The following is an 18,903-nucleotide window of genomic DNA, read 5'->3' as shown; positions in this document are numbered from 1 at the left end:
TCTCTCATTTAATCACCTCTTTTGCTAATGAGACCTCACTATTTTTATTATTTCAAAACAAACCCCCCAAGACTTGAACCTAGATACGTTTGGCACTCTTTAGCATGCCCCGAGAAATTCTAGGATTTACAAATAGGTCCACACTCTTTCCGGATATTTACGAACAAGCCCTCGAACCCCCGTTTAAGCCCTGAAACCACCTTTAGCGCGTCATTTTATGTGCGAAACGATCTCCGATTGACCCGAAACTTTACCACGCCCTTTCTAGTATAGTTTTAGCCATGCCATTAAGAAACCACCCAGAGATATTGCCCCGACCTCCGTAACTAAATTATTTCCGATTCAAGCTTATCGGTAAAAGCTTTTAGTTCTTTCGCTTGATGGTGTGTCTGTTTGTTTGCGTCGTAGGACACGGAGTGAACGACGAGGTTCCCGACCGCGACCAAAGCAACTGAGGACCAGTACTGCGACCCCGAACCCGAAGGACAGCGCTTCGATCAGGACTTCCCGCAAGGGTTTGACGATGGCAAGTTCAATTCCGCCCCTTTGATGCATGTTTCTGTCCTAGTTTTTACAAACACGACCCAATGGCCTGTTTTATAAAATTGCATTGTTTTGCGTGCTGGAAAACCCGGTAGGATAGCCACCCTTGCTGAAATAACCGTACTTTGACTGCCTGATTTATAAAGAAAATGCGTGTGTGTGGGAAGGGATAAAATGTGGTTTTAAAAGTGAGTTAGATGAGATGGATGGCATTTCTGTGTGAATTGCCGCTGGTGTGCTCGTACCTGTGTGGTTGAGCGTGGATGGGAGATATCCATCTTGTCACCCCTAAGGACCGAGTTGATGTGACATCTCACCTAGCTTCTCGTAGTGCGAACCACTTGACCGTTGTATGGGCAACGGCTTGGCCTAACCCCACTAGCTAGTCTGATAGCCATCAGGAGAGCTGGGAGCAACGGGTGATCAAGGAGACGGGATAAGCTCTGTGTGACTTATGCCCCGGTTAAACCTCGGTGTTAGGTCGAATGACCCCTTGATGGATCCCGTGGTGGCTAGTCAGGTCTAGCTACGGTGGGTAAGGGCTTCGATGGGATCTGCACCGGCACTAAGGTGTTCGTGCTGTGGTACCCCCGCCTGTGGGTAAAGTTGCACACCTCTGCAGAGTTAGAAATCTATTCGAATAGCCGTGCCCACGGCATTGGGCAGGTTACGGTGTGGTCACATAACTAGCGTTTCTCTCTGGGAAAGGTTGAACCCGTGTGAGTTATTTGGAAAGTATCCGGTGCCATGTGCTACTACGGACGGGGAGTCCGGTAGTGGCTTGAAATTTGGATCCGAACAGATTGACATCGTGTGATACTCGAAAACTTGTTTGAAAAATGCTTTTAAAACGAACCCCTGCATATAATGTGTTTCCGCAAAAGAACCGTAAATTTATCCTTGGATTATCCTATGCATCTAACTCTGTTATAACCCCCCGTGGGTGTAATTGAACTTGCTGAGTACGTTTGTACTCACCCCGTTCTTACTTTACAGTGGAGGATCCCGACTACAACCCCGAGAACGACGAGTAGGGTCCCGTCCTGCACCCAGTCTTGCCTGTGGGTGAGGTCACCGTTGGAGCTCCGCATGGCGCAAGACTCTGATGATCCTTTGTTCGTAGCTAGTGTAGTTGTGTGGGTTCTGGTTGTAATCCTCGCGATAGTGGCGCTTCACTGCCCATTACCGCGTAGAGCTGTACGGTGATGTACCATCTGATGTAATAAAAGTGTTATCAGCCTCCTGGGACTGATAAAGTGACACTTTTAAGTCTTCCCTGATGGGGGGACGCTTCACTCCGGAGGCCAATCCTACTAGTGGAGGTTCTTCGTCGGGTCCAGCAGCACCCCCACCCGGTATGCATGCCCCTGCTCTGCCCTTCCCCGTTGACCTAGGGATTTCCCTCTCAGATCTAGGCAAAGGGAAAATATGGATCTGATGCAACTGTAGATTGTTTAGCCAATCTGTATATTTTGAAAAATAGCTAGCTTTCACTCTAGAATTCATGAACAAAATTTGGTGCACATTGAACTATCAAGCACTTTATTCAGAAAGGCACTTTGTTGCTGATGGAAAACTGATGAACCATGAAACTATCATGCATCACGACAGAGAAGATAAGAAATATGAATGCGAGAATAGTTGTTGTGATTGAAATGGGCACATATGGATCAGGGAATAGACTTACCTCAATGCCAATGAATTAGCAGTGACCTCCCTAATACTATGTCAACATTAGTCCCAATAGCAATAGGTTCATAAACCAAGAACCAGATTAGCAGCACATGCTCATTGATCTAGTGATGCAGCCCCAAATCAAATAGTAAAACAACCTTAAATCCACACCATGGAAGCGGTCAATCTGACCTAACATACTGCAAATATAAATTAAAAGAGCAATGTTCAATGAAAGTTCAGACTTCCCATAAAAAAATGGTTCTGGCAAACTAATATAACATACTGCAAATATAATCGAAGGGTGCAAATATAATCTAAGGGTGGTGGTTGAATTTCCATCAAAGCAACCAATAGCTATAGGTCAGATATTGCATCGTGCATCTTATCATGAGATATCCTCATTTCAGATATTCTTGTCCATCTGTTTCGTTGATCCTGTCGTGTGTCGTTGAACCGATCAATCATTGTCTGAAAATAGAAAAAAGTCCAAGCATAGGTGAATAAGGGAAATCTATTCTTGACATGCAGCCAGAAGCTATTGAATGGTCACGCGGACTCGCAAAGTAATATAAGTAACTGTATAAATTATCATCTAGCTGTGTTTCTTCTGGTTTAACCCATTGGCGAAGCAAAATTATTTTGTGTTTCCATTGTCTGAATTTGTGTACTAAACTAATGTATGACAGTAAAGCACAGGCTGCTATCAAAATGGTCTATTTCCCTAATGCCAAACCAACACAGCAGATTAACCTAAACTTCATGAGATTATCTTACTCCAATACCAGGCTGCTATTTGCCATAGAACCATGAAGAAAACAGAGTAGACAGTATCTGAAGAACATGAAGAAAATATATAAGAAATATACATCATGAGTACTCCTGTTTCTCTCATGAGATGCACTTTGTACAAATTTTATTTGCTTAAGTTTACATGACTTATCTTGTGCTTCTACATTTGCAGAATTGTCATGGAATCAATCTGGGATGAATTTAGTTCCCAGGGGCAGGACAATGGTCAAATAAATTATGTACCCACCATTGACCTCACTGCTATGAATGGCACCCCGCTTGATGTGGCTTCGAATGAGCAGGTATGTCGTATATAGTTCTTATTGACCAGGTTATGAATATGCATATAGGAGGTGCTTCATTCTGGACTGATTGATGGTCCTGTGTTTCAGGAGGCAGAGGCCGCAAATATGCCGGCTCCTGGTGGAAAAAAGAAGGGTACTACCTCGAGGTCCAAGAATTTTGCTCAAGATGAAGACGAGGCACTCTGCTCTGCCTACCTGAACGTGTCAAAGGATGCTGCAGTTGGGTGAACCAAACTTACAAGTCATATTGGACAAGGATAAGTGAGTACTACAATGAAGTTACTACGAATCCAACTGTGAGGTCTCTCAGTTCTCTGCAACACAGATGGGGAGACATCCAAAAAGATACCGCCCGCTTCTGTGGTTTCTATAGTGACATTGTTAGGCGCAATCAGAGTGGGAAAAGTGAAGATGACAAGGTAATTCTTCAATAGTTTCGATGTTTCATAAGTGATACATGTGTTGGCGCAAGCTTATATTATATATTTTTAGGTGAAGGACGCTCTGCAAATGTATGCCGGTATCGTTGGAAACCCATTCAAGATGATTCATTGCTGGTTAATTCTTCGCCATTCAAACAAATGGAATGACTGGTTAGCGAAGGACTGGCAGAAAGGCACCAAGAAGGCTAGTGTCCAAGATGTGTCTCAAGGTTCTCCGGGTGCTAGTGTTCAAGATGGGACTGAGGGTTCAACTGTTCCTACCCGGCCACCAGGAAGAGACAAGTCAAAAAGGCTGCGCACTACCCCTGCTGACACCTCTTCTAGTAGTTCAGCATACATAGACGTGCTGCAAAAGATTCATGAAGATAGGTCCAAGTACGATGCAAGAGTAGAGGCTGCAACCATTGAGGAAGCCCAGGCGATTGCTTCACGGGCTGAGAGGAAGCTTGCCCTGCAGGAGCAACATGTTTCGATTCAGCAGAAACAACTGGAGATTGCAACTCAGATTTTGAACCTGCAAAAGGAAGAACAAGAAGATAAGGTCATGAGTCTTGATGTGGAGAAGTTGGCACCATGGGTCAGGGATTACTATATTGCGAAGCAGAAGAAGATTGCCTCGAGGGCGCTTGCCAGTGGCGGGCGTTCGGATGCTTGACAGATAACCTGGACAGCCGTATTGTTTTAGTTTTGTCATGGCTGCTTGTCAGCCATGACAGCCATGTATCAAGTATGTGTGAGAACAATGGTTTGTATTATTTTTATTTGTGAGAACAATGGTTTGTAAAATTTGTATTTGTGAGAACAATGGTTTGTAATATTTGTGCGAATTATGCTTGTCAGAATAATGGTTTCAGCTGTGAGAATTATGCTTATAAGAATTATGCTTCTATATGGTGCCAGGTGTACGTAGATTGTATTCAATATGGCAGCAAGTTGTATTTTGGGACTGTGAGCTTTTACAGCAAGTTGTATTTTGGGACTGTGAGCAAGTAAATGCTGTAGCTTAATGAGCTGAACAATCTCGGGTGGCAACTCTGTGATATATGTACCCCTAAGATCTAGCGTCTCTAGACCATATAGCCTCACAATTCCTGATATGCTGTTGTCATCTAAGTGTTCCTAAAGCTCAAGTACTTCAGCTGGAAAAGTTTATCTATACCATTCATATCATACTCTTGCACATTTCGACAACCTTGAAAATGTAGTACACGCAAAGCTTGAAACTCAGCAAGACTAGGCAACTTTTTGAGGCAAGCTGATGTTATCACCGTTAGAGATCTAACGTGACTTAAATCTTCATTTGCCAATACAGATGCCTGCTCTTGGTCAATATAATGGACTGACAGTCGCCGTATAAGACCATGGCGATTTGCCAGATCATTCTGCCCATGGCCCATGAAAGCGATGAAATTATCCTCAACCGATTTTGAAATGATGAGCTCAAGCATCATGTCATGGACTTGACAAGCACGATCCTTTCCGTCGTAGCCAATTCCCACTGGCTGGAGCATGCTTCTGTTCACTAGCTCGTAGAAATGGTTCTCGGCAACCTCTTGTTTGCTCTGTCCATGCTCTTCACAGATAAAGCCTTCTGCTATCCATCGCCTCACTAAGCGCTCTCTGTCAATTTCATCAACCTGCATATAGTTCAATATAGCATCAACCTGTATGCAAATACAATCCATTCAGAATGGCTAATAAGATCAAGCTTCACCTGTTCATTTCCATACATCCCTGATACATTAGACCATACAGGACTCCATACAAAAACTGATACATTAATCCATACAAGACTCCTACAACAACTGATTCATTAATCCATACAGGACTCCATACAACAACTGATTCATTAATCCATACAGGACTCCATACAACAACTGATTCATTAATCCATACAGGACTCCATACAACAACTGATTCATTAATCCATACAGGACTCCATACAACAACTGATTCATTAATCCATACAGGACTCCATACAACAACTGATTCATTAATCCATACAACACGGCACACTAATTGTTGGCCCTATCTCCATACTTGCTCCAAATATGCTCGATCAGGTCAAGCTTCAACTGTTCATTTCCTTGTCGGCTCTGGATCCTACGGTGGTTCTCCATCAACAATGCTAGCTCCGGCACGTTTGTATTGTCATCGCCCAATCTGGGATCCGTCGCACCTTCATAGTCCGTTGCCCGCAGCTGAGGCAATCCTTTCTCGTACTCGATACCCATGTTGTGTAGTATGACGATACAGTCCACAATGTACTTTAGGTCGACCTGATCCCATAGCCTCGCTGGCCCTTTGATGATTCCATATTGTCCTTGCAAAATACCGAAAGTCCGTTCCACATCTTTACGAAATTCTGCTTGCCTGCTCGAAAATTCCTTGTGCTTGTTAGTTCTGGGCTGTTGAATACCATTGATCAAAGTAGCCCATGGGGGATATATACCATCTGCCAGATAGTAGCCCATGTTGTACTCCCTACCGTTTACATTAAATTGAACCTCTGGAGCATTACCCGCTGCTAGATTGTCAAACACTGGTGAACGATGCAGCACATTGATGTCGTTCAATGATCCAGGAAGTCCAAAGAAAGCATGCCATATCCATGTATCATAGCTAGCAACTGCCTCAAGAATAAGAGTAGGTTTTTTAAAGTAACCTCTATATTGACCATGCCAAGCGGTAGGGCAATTTTCCCACTCCCAATGCATGCAATCAATCGAACCCAACATCCCTGGAAATCCACGTGCTTCAGCAACTTGCAATAATATTTCTATTTCATCTCTTGTTGGCTGCCTTAAGTACCTAGGACCGTATAGATCAACAATGGTCCGTGTAAACTGGTTGACACTCTCAATTATGGTGCTTTCTCCCATCCGAAGGTACTCATCTAGGCTATCAGCTGGACCTCCGTATGCAAGCATGCGCAAGGCAGCAGTTACCTTTTGTACCGGAGCCAAGCCCCAAACTCCCGCAGCATTTTGTCTCCATTTGAAGTATACGTTTGCTTGCTCACATGCGTCCTTGATATCTTCAAACATATTCTTTGTCATTCGGAACCTGTGAAGACAACGAAACCATAATAAGATAAGGATGGAGAGAAGGTAAACAAATAGTTGGACACTAACCGGCGGCGAAACAAGTTTTCACCATAGACCGAGTTGGAAACGAAATAGTCCTCCACCAAACGGCAGTACCCACTGTATCTATCTCGTGCAATGGTCCGGCGTCCTACAATTGAACCCCGACGTGGGTTAGGTTTGTTTTCTTCTTCCTCTGTGCCGATACGAGCAATGGTGGTCGCCACCAATATGTCCTCGTACCCACTGCAACTCCCTTGACCGCGTTCACGCCGAAGCTTTCGAAGCCATGCCATCGTAAACCTAAATCGAAACATACACATGAGCTATCATTTCAAACTGTACTGTAAAGATTTAAGAACACGTAATGAAAAGGCAACGATTGCACTCAGTATTTAGTTAACATTGGCACTCATCCAAGCTACATTTACATCTGGCTCAACTAAAATCTGGTCGTCTTCCATCAACGAACACACCCACTAGCTGAAGACAATGTCTCCTTGAATCATACAAAACTCACAGATAACTTAATAGCAGCAAAGGAAAATTTTACCTCTAGCTGCACAAACATTGACCTGCACAGCATTGTCAGAAGCAATTTGTCATTAAAGTAACAAAAGGTATACAAAACTCCATAAAGGGGCTAGTGGTAAATCAGTTTTAGCCATCTGCTTTGAATCACTCTGTATAAATGTATAAATTATATCTATATCCTAACTCAATGCCCTAGTTTTTAGTGTTCAGTATGTAACATCATCAGGTCATAATGGATTTGGGTGCAAAACCTCCTGCAATAAAAAAAACAAAAAGAGAGAGAAATAAAAAGAACCCCTCTGCAACCTCACAACTCCAGGGACCCAAAAAGCTAACTTGAGCTGTGCAGCCTAAAAATAGCCTCAGTTCAATTAAATTTGCAATAGTGAACACTAACAATTTCCTGGTGAGTGAAGCCACATTGTCTACTTAACCCAGTGAAGCAAATTTCAGCTCGATTGGGTGACCAAGGCTTGTTTCCCTCAAAACTCCCAACTTTAGCAAAATAGCATGGAAATGTTCCACTACAATTTAATAGCACCCAAAGTTTCTGATGTTCTGATTTGTAGCACTCTTTGCCCTCAAGGCTAGTCCTTGTACTACATTCCTCCCAGGTGGCAGGTAGACTAAATTTGAATTTGCATACTAATGCAAACACTATTTGACATCATCCATGCATAGCTCGTATCCATATCAAATTAACTTGCACATTATCATATAATTTGAGCACAATATCTATAGGAAAGGACACAGGAGTGAGACAGCACGGAAATAAGACGGCACAGCCAAAAGAGTGGGCAGGCAAAAATGGCACGCAAGTGTAGTGTTAATCAGTGAATATTATCCTACTAGCCTCCTATTGATGCTCTCAGGTGAAAGCGAGCACTAGCCAAGCTCCTAGATGTAGGGCTTCTTGATTTTGCCCCCAATTTTTAGGGTTCAACATCAAATCCCACAAAATTGAGAGGTGTCAACGAAGGGGATTGCTTACCTTTTGTTGTCTGGGGTTCGCAAGGCAGGCAGTGCTAGTGGACGGCGGGCAGCGCAGCCTGGCCGGGCAGAGCGGATCAGCAAGGAAGGCAGTGCCAGTGGACGGCGGAGAGGGGCCGCTAGTGGACGGCGTGAAACAACCTTCGATACGGTGAGGACGCGAGGGTCGAGGGGGGGGGGGAGTAGGAAGACGGCGTCGGTCGCTCGGTGGCGTCGCCGCGCCGCCGCGCCGGGAGATGGGAAAGACGATGGATGCAGGTGAGAGAGACATACCTTCGGCCGTGGGCGCGTCGAGATCAGGCCGTGGCCGCGTCGTGAGCTTCCGCCTTCTTCCGGCCACCGGTGACTGTTCCGCCTTCTTCCGCCCGCCCGCGGGAACCAACTGCCGCGAGCGCCGCCGGCCGGATGGGGAGGCCGAACCGAGACCCTGCTGGAAACGGAGGACGGAGGGAGTTCGGATAAATGGTGGGTCCCACACGATTCTTCACAATTTGGGTTAGGAGATGGGTAAGGTTGCTGGAGAAGGTCTAAAGCCTTTCCTTTTACCCCTTCTGCTTGATTTCCGTCGGTGTTGCCATCGCTCCTTGGCCCCGGTGCAGCGGTCCTTCGCGCTCCCCGGCCTCACCCGCCACGCTGCCGCATCTGAGGGCGGCGCTAGGAAGCAGGTCACCCTGCGGATGCGCGAGCTCCTTCCTCAGCCGGCTCCTCCACTCCAGCTCTCCCTGTCGCATTCAGACCCATCAAGAACAGCCTGCAGCTAGCAGATTATGTATGTCGATTTGCCACAAAAACCTTACAAATTCAGCGATCCTGCTTCCTCCGATCCCAAGAGTGAGAGCGAATATTGCTTGGCTCCTCCTCCGATCAGGGGACGCCCTTCTTTGCGTTGCCGGTCCGGCCGTGCTCGCTTGCTGCCGAGCATGTAACAGGAGCGGGTGGCCACGAGGACGGCGAGGCAATGGTGATGTCACCGACAAGGCATTTGAGGAAGACGGTTGGTGAGGGTAATATAGTCAGTCCTACGGTATGATGGTAGTAGGGCGGACCGACAGTGCGATGGTCAAAGGGGCAGTCATAGATAGCAAAGGAAGATGATTGGATCAAGATAGCCAGGACGATGTAGCCGGTGAGGGATTTGAGCAGGAGGCACTGATTGAGTGTTTTCAGATCTTTTACTCCGAGCCCGCCCTGTTTTTTGGGGAGGCAAGCACGCTCCCAGGCTATGAGGCACTGAGCACCAGAGGTTGTTTGCTCCCCAGACCACAGGAAGGCCCTGCGGCGTTTGTCGAGGGCGTCGATCGTGCCCTGGGGTAGTAGAAGCGCTGACATAATGTAGATCATTGAGCTGTCCAGTACTGCATTGGCCAAAACGGTGCGACCCATTGCATTCAGCAGGGATGCTTGCCAACCACCGAGGTATCGGTCCGCGCGGGCAATCAGTGGAGCAAAAGCCTTCAGATTCAGCTTGACGTTGGACAGTGGTATCCCAAGGTAAGATTGTGGGAAACTCTCCTGTCGGCAGCCAAGGGTGGAGAGGAGGGGTGGCAAATCGTCGGGACTGACGTGCCTGGGCACCACTGTGCTCTTGTGAAAGTTGATTTTCAGCCCGGTAGCTGCCGCAAACTGATCAAGCAAGAGTTTCAGCCGTTCAACATCTTCTGAAGCTGCTTTGAGGAGAATCAGGGTGTCGTCCGCGTAGTAGAGAACGGGACAACTAGCACTGTCCGTCGCTGGGTGATGCACGCCGCCATCAAACCGGATGAGTTGCTGCAGGACGTCGGCGACAAGTAGGAATAGGTATGGCGACAGAGGGTCGCCTTGCCGTAGACCTTGCTTGCAGGTGAACCACCGTCCAGGGCAGCCATTGAGTAGTACTGCCGACTTAGAGGTTGTGAGAATGTTCTGGATCCAGGCACACCAGGTTGAAGGGAACCCCCTGCAGGCAAGTATGTGGAGCAGGCTGCCCCAATTGACAAAGTCAAACGCCTTGGCAAAATCCAATTTAAGGACTAGAGTGGGCAGCTTTCGTTTGTGACAACATTGCCTATCGAGAGACAAGGAAGTATACTGTACTCACGTAACGTGTTCAAAATATTTCAAGAAGAAGTGATAGCTGCTAGAGACTCATGCTTTGTTGTTGACATTGCGCAGCATGAGGGTGTCAAGGTTGTTAAAATTAATGATGCTACCACGAGGAATAGAGTGGTTCATTGGTGCACAACGAGTTCATTTGGGAGTTGCTCGTGTAAACTATTTGAGATGATTGGAGTCCCATGTCGCCATATTATTATGACGTTGAGAGGTGAAAATCTGTTTGGAATACCTTCCTCATATATTTTGAAGAGATGGGAGACAAGATGCAAGAGGTAAAAGGAATCATGCTTTGTATTTCTTTTATTACCCTATTTATCTATAGGTCACTTAACTACCTTTTTTCTTTGTGTCACCTTAGGGAAATTCTGTATGACGAGGAAGGCAACTTATTAGATGAGAAGCCCATAGATGCTAGAGAGGTGGAAAAAAATAAAAAGATAGAAGCTGTTCGAAACAAGCTCGAAGATTTTATTCAAAGAGCAAAGGGTTTAGATGAGGCCATGAATTTTTTGATTTCAAGTTTGTTGAATATGGAGGCTTCTTTTGATCAAATTGTGCCTACCACGGTGCAAACTCATCAAGAAGAATATGAGAGTTTTATTGGTTGCCAAATTTCAAAACAAGTTGAGATTCATCCACCAACTGAAGTTCGTTCGAAGGGAAGAAGTAAAAGAATTAAGAGAGCAAAAGAATTAACTAAGCCACGCAAGGGAAAGAATACCAAGACGCGATGGATTAGCCACCTCAATCTTCTACTGTTTTACGTTAGAATTTTGCTTATCTTGTCAACGTTTATGGCTGGCTGTATCTGATTTACATGGCAAGTGTTAACAGTAAACAATTTGTTACATTTGACATAAGTTAACAGTAAATATTTATGGGCGCCGGTGGTGAGAGCATATGTCTCAATCAGTGCTGGAAAAGACGAGAGCCTCGATCGATTTGGGTAGAAGGTGGAACGGTTCGCATTCTATCCAGAAAGTTGAAGTGGAAGAGAGGTAGGGTGGTTTCGTAAAATTACAAATACATCAAGTGGGGGGCTGCAGAAGGGTTCTTTTGTAAAATAACCGCGTGACGTTGGATCCAGGATGGAGGGCTGAGATTTAATATGTGTACATGTGCATAAAGGTGCCATGTGCACCAGATATGCTCCCTTGCATTAATTCCATGGCATAGATGAAGTTTTCTGAGATGGAGCGGCCTCTGATAAAGCCCGTTTGGTCCAAGTCAATGAGCTTAGGAATCTCCTGCTGTAAACGAGTAGTAAGCATCTTGGCAATTATCTTCAGTGAACAATTTTGTAGACAAATCGGTCGGTAGTCTCCAGGGGTGACAGCTCCATTTTTCTTGGCTACCAGCACAATGAACGCCCTGTTGACCCAATCAAGATCCACCTGCCCATTAGCAAACGCATGCACAAACTGCAGAATTTTTGGAGCCACCGTTTCCCAAGCTGCAACATAGAAGCCGGGGCCAAAGCCGTCGGGCCCAGGGGCACTGTTTCTGTTCATTTGTTGGATGGCAAGCTTTGCTTCGGCACAAGTGAAAGGCGCTGCAAGATGAGTAAGGTCCACCCGGGGGGAGGTGCTGTAGATGCTGTTGACGTCGAAGTACCAAGCCGGTGTGTTGCCGCTGCCGAGGATGGAGGAGAAATAAGCGGTGAGGGCTTTAGCTTTGGCATCATGAGCAGTGACTTCAACATCATCGATCACCAGGGTCTTGATCTGGTTGCGGTGAAGGCGAACAGAGGCATGGGCATGATGGAAGGCGGTGTTGGCATCAGCTTCTCTGATAGCTCTGAACTTCCCTCTTTGCTTCCAATAGGCTGCACGCTCCCGGACGGCCATGAGTAACCTGTCAGAGCAAGCAAGACGCAGGAAGTTCTCCCCTGCAGAGAGAAGGTGAAGTTCTTCCTGCATGTCGAAATAGGTGATGACGAATTTGCAATTTTGTATAATGAAAGGGGGGCTCTCTTTACCCTGGACCAAACCTTTGCAGCACGTCTCGACGCCTTATATTAAGCGAGCTCGCGAGATCACCAGCAGCATCCACGGTGGTAGGGGCATCACACCAGGCCGGCAGGATGGACGGGAGGAAATCAGAGTGGTGAAGCCAAGCGTTCGGAAACGGAAGATGCTGGATTTTGGGATGAGAGTGGAGAGGCTGACCACGAGAGGCACATGGTCAGAGGTGGCCCGGGTTATGGAAGTGAGTGTGGAGTTTGGGAAGGCCGTGCTCATGGCAGCGTTAAGGAAGACACGATCAAGGCGTGCAAGGGTTGGTTCGTCACGCCTGTTTGACCAAGTGAAAAGCCGATCTAACAGGGGCAGCTCAAGAAGGTGGAGGGAGTCGATTGTGCTATTGAACTGAGAGGCTAAGTTATGATCAAACCGATTGTTGCTTTTGTCATCCTGAGAACGGAGCAAGTTAAAGTCCCCAGCAAGGAGCCAGGAGCCAGAAACGTGAGGGGCGAGATTAGCGAAATCTTCCAGGAAGGTGAGCGAATCCCTATGGTCAGCGGGTGCGTAGACGTTAGTGATAGTAAAAAGAATGTCAGTGACGGTGGAAGTGAGAACCGTCGTGAGGGTGTGTTTCCGTGTGATGAAGCTGTGGAGAGTGAGGGAGTGAGCGTCCCAAGCAGTAAGAATTCCGCCTCGAGAACCTCTAGCATCTACGCAGTGAAAATCCCGAAAGCTGGGTGGTAGAAAGGAGCGGGCTTTTGCATTAGAGGTGGAAGCAAGTTTAGTTTCTTGTAAACAAACCATAGAAGGGCGAACAGAAGTGAGAGTGTCTTTGACAACATCGCATTTGTCTAAGTCACCAAGGCCTCTAACGTTCCACGACACCAAAGTAAACACTGTAAAAATTAGAGGGCAGTAGTGTAAAGCGTGTTACCTCGTTGGAGGCACGCCCTGCGTGTTATATATACGTTAATGGCGCAAGGATTACAATATCGTAACAGCTTGAGAGTCGAGCAGGAGATCTAGTTATAACAGATTACAACAACTCTAGACTATATCTACAACTCCCAGTCGATACATGCACAAGCTGTTACATGAAGTTTGTTACGAAGATACGCTACACGCAGAGCTACTTATCTTCTTTTAACAGCCTCCCTCAATCATAACCTTGCTAGGTTAAGATTGACCTTGAAGTTCTCCAGTAGTCGCACTGAGAGCGCCTTTGTGAAGCCAAGGAACAAATTCAATCTCAAGCAATTTTCTTGTTACTTGTTCTCTCACAAAGTGATAGTCAACTTCTATATGCTTAGTTCTTGCATGGAACACAGGGTTAGCTGACAAGTACTTGGCACCCATATTATCACACCAAAGTTTTGCAGCTTTTGGACTTGCAACATTTAACTCTCGAAGCAAAGCTTGTATCCATATGATCTCTGCCGTAGCATTGGCTAGAGCCTTATATTCTGACTCTGTGCTAGACTGCGACACGGTAGATTGTTTCCTTGCACTCCACATGACTAGGTTTTCTCCAAGAAAAACAGCGAAGCCTCCAGTGGACTTCCGATCATCAACACTACCTGCCCAATCAACATCTGAAAAGGCGCTGATTAAGATTGATCCCGACTTACAGATCCTTAGACCCAATTTTGTGCACTGCTTAATATATCTGAGGATCCTCTTCACTGCTGCCCAATGAACTGTAGTAGGAGCATGCAAGAATTGACACACTTTGTTCACCGAGAATGTTATGTCTGGTCTGGTTAGTGTCAAATACTGCAAAGCACCAACTATACTTCCGCACTGAGTTGCATCATCTGATCCTAGAGGCTGACCTTCATGTAGAGACAGCTTTTCACTAGTTGAAAGTGGTGTACTGACCGGTTTGCAACAAGACATGCCCACTCGTTTTAACAAGCCTGAAGCATACTTATCTTGAGATAGAATAATACCACCATGTACCTTATTTACCTCAATCCCGAGAAAATAATGGAGATCTCCTAGGTCCTTGAGTGCAAACTCTTCTCTTAGATCACTGAGCAATGCCGTAGTTGCTTGAGGAGTGGAGCTAGCCACAATTATGTCATCTACATAAACAAGTACAAACATACTGATATCACCTTTGTTGTAGAAGAAAAGTGAGGTATCAGCCTTGGATGCTTTAAAGCTGAGATCAACTAGCTTGCTGCTTAGCCTCGAGTACCAGGCTCTAGGGGCCTGTTTTAGTCCATGTAGTGCTTTATCAAGCCTGCATATATAGCTCGGTCTAGATGTATCTTCAAACCCAGACGGCTGTTGCATATAGACTTCTTCTTCTAGGAGCCCATGGAGAAAAGCGTTTTGAACGTCCAGTTGCTGCAAACTCTAACCCCTTGAAATAGCCAAGGATAACACAATGCGGATAGTAGCATGTTTAACAACCGGACTAAAGATGTCATCATAGTCAACGCCATACCTTTGTTTGAATCCTTTTGCAACCAGTCTAGCTTTGTAGTGATCAAGACTACCATCTGACTTTCTTTTAATATTATAAACCCATTTGCACCCTATAACATTCCTTCCTTTTTGAGGTGGACCTAGATGCCATGTCTTATTCTTCATAAGCGCTGAGTACTCACATCCATAGCTTCTTTCCAATTCTTATCTTGCATAGCTTCTTCTACATTATGTGGCTCACCAGAAGAGGTAAAACAATCGTATTTCACAGTTCCATCAGTGTATACCTTTGGTTTCCTGATGCCGCTCTGGAGTCTAGTTTTTGGGCGCCCAAGATCAACTGTTGTAGAAGATCCGCCTCCCTGGATCAGCTCCGGGACTCCCGCGTACGAGGAATCCGGCGCCTCGGCGAGATCCGGTACTACCGAACCAGGCAGCGACGCGTGTTTCACACCGGAGGAGCCAGCTATAGATGTTGTCCCCCCGTGGTCCGTAGGCCACCTCGTGGGCACTGCTGGTTCCCTTCCGGAGGCAGGTTCGCGCGTGCACGATGACATGTGGCAGTCTGGTCCGCCGTTGGGAGCATATTCCGAGCGTTCAGGACTGCTCGGTTCTGCAGATAGATCAGCATCTGTCTAGCGCCAGACTCTGGATCCTCCTCTATATTTGTTGTGTTTTGATCCTGGTGTTCAACATTATTTTCTTCAAAATCATCAGATGGGTTAGCAGATAGATCAGACACATGATCAGAACTACTGTTACCCCCCAAAACTCATGCCAGGATTTAAAAGATTTTGCGGAAGAAGGAGGATTTCCGAGCAAAGCCTGCGGCCAGCGTTGGCATGAAGACTAGAGAAGGGGAAGACATTTTCATCAAATGTAACATCCCTAGAGATATAAACTCGCCCCGTAGCAACATCTAGACATTTGAATCTTTTATGAAGGTAGCTATAGCCAAGAAAAACACATTGTTTGGATCGAAACTGCAATTTATCAGTGTTGTAGGGACGGAGATTGGGCCAGCAAGCGCAGCCAAACACACGAAGAGAAGTATAGTCAGGTTTCTGATTAAGGAGGCGTTCAAAAGGTGTCTGCATGCCAATTACCTTGCTGGGTGTGCGATTGATCAAGTAGACGGCTGAGGAGAAAGCTTCATCCCAAAACTTGAGGGGCATGGAAGCATGAGCAAGCAAGGAAAGCCCTACTTCAACAATGTGACGGTGCTTCCTTTCTGCAGATCCATTTTGCTGATATGCATGTGGGCATGAAACATGGTGAGAGATGCCAATTTTATCAAAAAAGGAATTTAGTTTCTGGTATTCTCCTCCCCAATCGGTTTGGACAGCAAGAATCCTTTTATCAAATTGCCATTCTACTAGGTTTTGAAACTCATGGAATTCTTGAAAGACCTCGGATTTATATTTGATAAGGTATATATCCACGAGAACTTGCTGTAATCATCAATAAAGCTAACATAATATTGTTTTCTTCCAACAGACTCGGGTGCAGCACACCAAACATCAGAAAAAATGAGCTCTGGAGGAGAACTTGATACACTAGTAGATCTAGCATATGGCAGCTGATGAGCTTTAGCTTTTTGACAGGAATCACACACAGACTCTTCTTTTGACTCGGCTAAACAAGGAAGATTATTCTCTTTAATGACATAACGAATAATTGAGGATGAGGCATGCCCTAGATGACTGTGCCACTTTGACACCGACGGTTTGGTAACTCCAAAGGCATGCTTTATTGTGGATGAAGCTGGAAGCGGGTACAGTCCTCTACGGCATTGTCCCCTAAGAAGAGTACTCCTGGTTGCCTGATCCTTGATCACAAAGAAATCTGGGTGAAACTCTATGAAAGCTGAGTTATCAGAAGTTAAACGATGAACTGAGACAAGATTTTTGTTGGCTTTGGGTACATAGAGCACATTATTTAGATGTAAATCACGACTAGGGGTGTTAACAGTAGTTTGACCAATGTGACTGATTTGCATACCTGCTCCACTGGCTCAAGGCTGCTCCAGTGTATTTGTCTCTGGTTGAAAGCTTCTCAAGATCCCCAGTCACATGATCCGTAGCTCCCGAGTCGGTGTACCAGTTGGTGTCAATGTTGTAGGAGTTGGACGCAGCAGCAATGAGCTTCTCGTCAGGGACATAGTCCTCATCAAACCTGCGCCATCACACAGATGCAACATGACCTTTCTTGAAACAGACATGGCATAATGGCCTTTCTCCACTGGAGTTGTTGGTGTTGCGCTTGTTGTAGTCTCCCTGGTTGCCTTGACGTGTGCCACCGCTGGAGCCAGTGCCGCGATAACGGAAATTACTGCGTCCGCAACCACGATCAGCACCACCAGAGTTGCTACCACGCTGTCCTCCACGTCCACCACGTCCTGCAGAGTTAACTTGTTGTTTCTCACCTCCAAGGACCAGGTCCAATCTGGTCTCGAAGTTCAGTATCTGGGAGTAGAGTTCTCCCATGGAGATCGGTTCTGTTCTTGCAACAAGAGCGGTAACCAATGGCATGAATTCCTCATCCAGGCCGGTGATGATGTGCTCGACCATCTCTTCATCTTCAAGTGGTAGGCCTGCCGCAGCCATGTCGTCACCGTAGCTTTTCATCTTGCTGTAGTACTCGGCGACGGTCATACCACCCTTCTTGGTGGTGGTCAAGGCGATGCGGAGATTTACTGCCCGAGCACGAGTCTGGGCAGCAAACATGGCTTCAATGGAAGTCCATGTTTCGGCAGCCGTCTTGGCTTGCACGACATTGAGCAGCACTTCTCTGCTCAGGGACGAGAGGATGTACCCGAGGACCTGTTGGTCCCTAGCATCCCATTCTTCAAACGCCGGGTTCGGTGATTTCTTGGCTTCCTTGTCGACGATCTCCTCCTCTGGTGCCTTGGAGGCACCTGAGAGATCGATGTCCTTCAAAGCGTGCACCGCGAATAGCAGCACGTACTTGGGCCTTCCATAAGGCATGATTTGCCTTGTTCAACTTCTCCGAGATTGGGTGGGCGATGAGTGGATTGGTTGGGAAAGAAGATGAACTTGCCATGGTTGAGACGTGGATCTGTTAGGCTCTGATTACCATGTAAAAATCAGAGGGCAGTAGGGTAAAGCGTGTTACCTCGTTGGAGGCACGCCCTGCGTGTTATATAGACGCTCTGAATGGCGCAAGGATTACAAGATCGTAACAGCTTGGGAGTCGATCAGGAGATCTAGTTATAACAGATTACAACAACTCTAAACTATATATATCTACAACAGACTCTAGAATCTCCCAGCCGATACATGCACAAGCTGTTACATGAAGTTTGTTACAAAGATACGTTACACGCAGAGGTACTTATCTTCTTTAACAAACACACGGCCGTTTTGATTTCATTGGAACGAAAGAGGCACCAGCCAAACAAATTGCAGCACGCGGGCGATAACCTTCCATCCAAGGTGAGCGAAGGCGTGAGACTTAGAGAGCGACACAGAACGAGCTACGAGCATCTAGCTTACAATGACGAACACGACGCACAACACAGGACCAACTAAGAGCAACCAGCTCAAGCGACTAGGCGGAGGGACACACACTGCCGGCTCGACGGCCCGACAAGCGCTACTGCTAACACAATATGGCAAAGCAGTCCGCGCGACATTAGCAGGACCAGGCTTCATTCCTTGGTCTGCAGCACCTTGTCCAGCGCCGCGGTTGCCGTCGGGCCAATGCCAGCGGCCACAGCAAGCTTGCGGAGGTCAACGCCACCCAGGGGTTTCTTCTTCCTGCGCAGGAGGCCATGCTTGGCAACCTGGTCCTGCAGATCACGTGAGCACGAGGATAGTGTGTTCTTGAGAGCTTTGAGCTGTGTTGCCTTTGCTGCCATGCTGATGAAAGTGGGCTTCTCTTGTGCAGCCAGACGAGAGCTGGGTTCGCGGCGAGGGACACCGCGGCGCGCCGGCGCACGACGGGCCGCTGCTGCGGGACCACAGAAGCCGCAGTGTGGGGGTGCTCTGGCGAACTAGCGGGGGAGGGGGGAGGCGGTGGTGGGGTG

General features: G+C 46.6%; 2 protein-coding genes and 1 non-coding gene across 10 annotated transcripts; 1 reads left to right on the top strand and 2 right to left on the bottom strand.

The window, feature by feature from the left end:
- The first annotated feature begins 3,602 nt into the window (after positions 1-3,602).
- Positions 3,603-4,412, top strand: LOC112885667. The gene is made up of 2 exons (XM_025951235.1): positions 3,603-3,733; positions 3,807-4,412. Exon 2 carries the CDS (start codon positions 3,825-3,827, stop codon positions 4,410-4,412), a length of 588 nt encoding a protein of 195 aa, XP_025807020.1. The 5' UTR covers positions 3,603-3,733; positions 3,807-3,824.
- Positions 4,413-5,519: 1,107 nt separating this feature from the next.
- LOC112886743 lies at positions 5,520-9,353 on the bottom strand. 8 transcript variants are annotated; one of them, XM_025952723.1, is made up of 6 exons: positions 9,165-9,353; positions 8,914-9,089; positions 8,641-8,794; positions 7,397-7,418; positions 6,892-7,146; positions 5,520-6,823 (listed from the first exon to the last, which is right to left on the bottom strand). In XM_025952723.1, exons 5-6 carry the CDS (start codon positions 7,137-7,139, stop codon positions 5,773-5,775), a joined length of 1,299 nt encoding a protein of 432 aa, XP_025808508.1. In that variant the 5' UTR covers positions 7,140-7,146; positions 7,397-7,418; positions 8,641-8,794; positions 8,914-9,089; positions 9,165-9,353; the 3' UTR covers positions 5,520-5,772. The 8 variants fall into 8 exon arrangements, with proteins under 8 accessions (XP_025808508.1, XP_025808507.1, XP_025808511.1 ...); XM_025952722.1 differs by lacking the exon at positions 7,397-7,418 and having other exon boundaries at positions 9,165-9,352; XM_025952726.1 differs by lacking the exons at positions 8,641-8,794; positions 8,914-9,089; positions 9,165-9,353 and adding an exon at positions 8,369-8,557.
- A 7,951-nt stretch (positions 9,354-17,304) lies between these two features.
- On the bottom strand, positions 17,305-17,443 carry LOC112888261. The gene has a single exon (XR_003227798.1). It is a non-coding gene; the product is annotated as a small nucleolar RNA Z247 (small nucleolar RNA).
- Positions 17,444-18,903: the final 1,460 nt, after the last annotated feature.

The sequence above is a fragment of the Panicum hallii genome, chromosome 3 (genome assembly GCF_002211085.1).
Source record: "Panicum hallii strain FIL2 chromosome 3, PHallii_v3.1, whole genome shotgun sequence".
Lineage (NCBI taxonomy): Eukaryota > Viridiplantae > Streptophyta > Magnoliopsida > Poales > Poaceae > Panicum > Panicum hallii.
The sequence above is the reverse complement of the archived record's forward strand: the minus strand, read 5'-3'. Positions and strand labels throughout refer to the sequence as shown.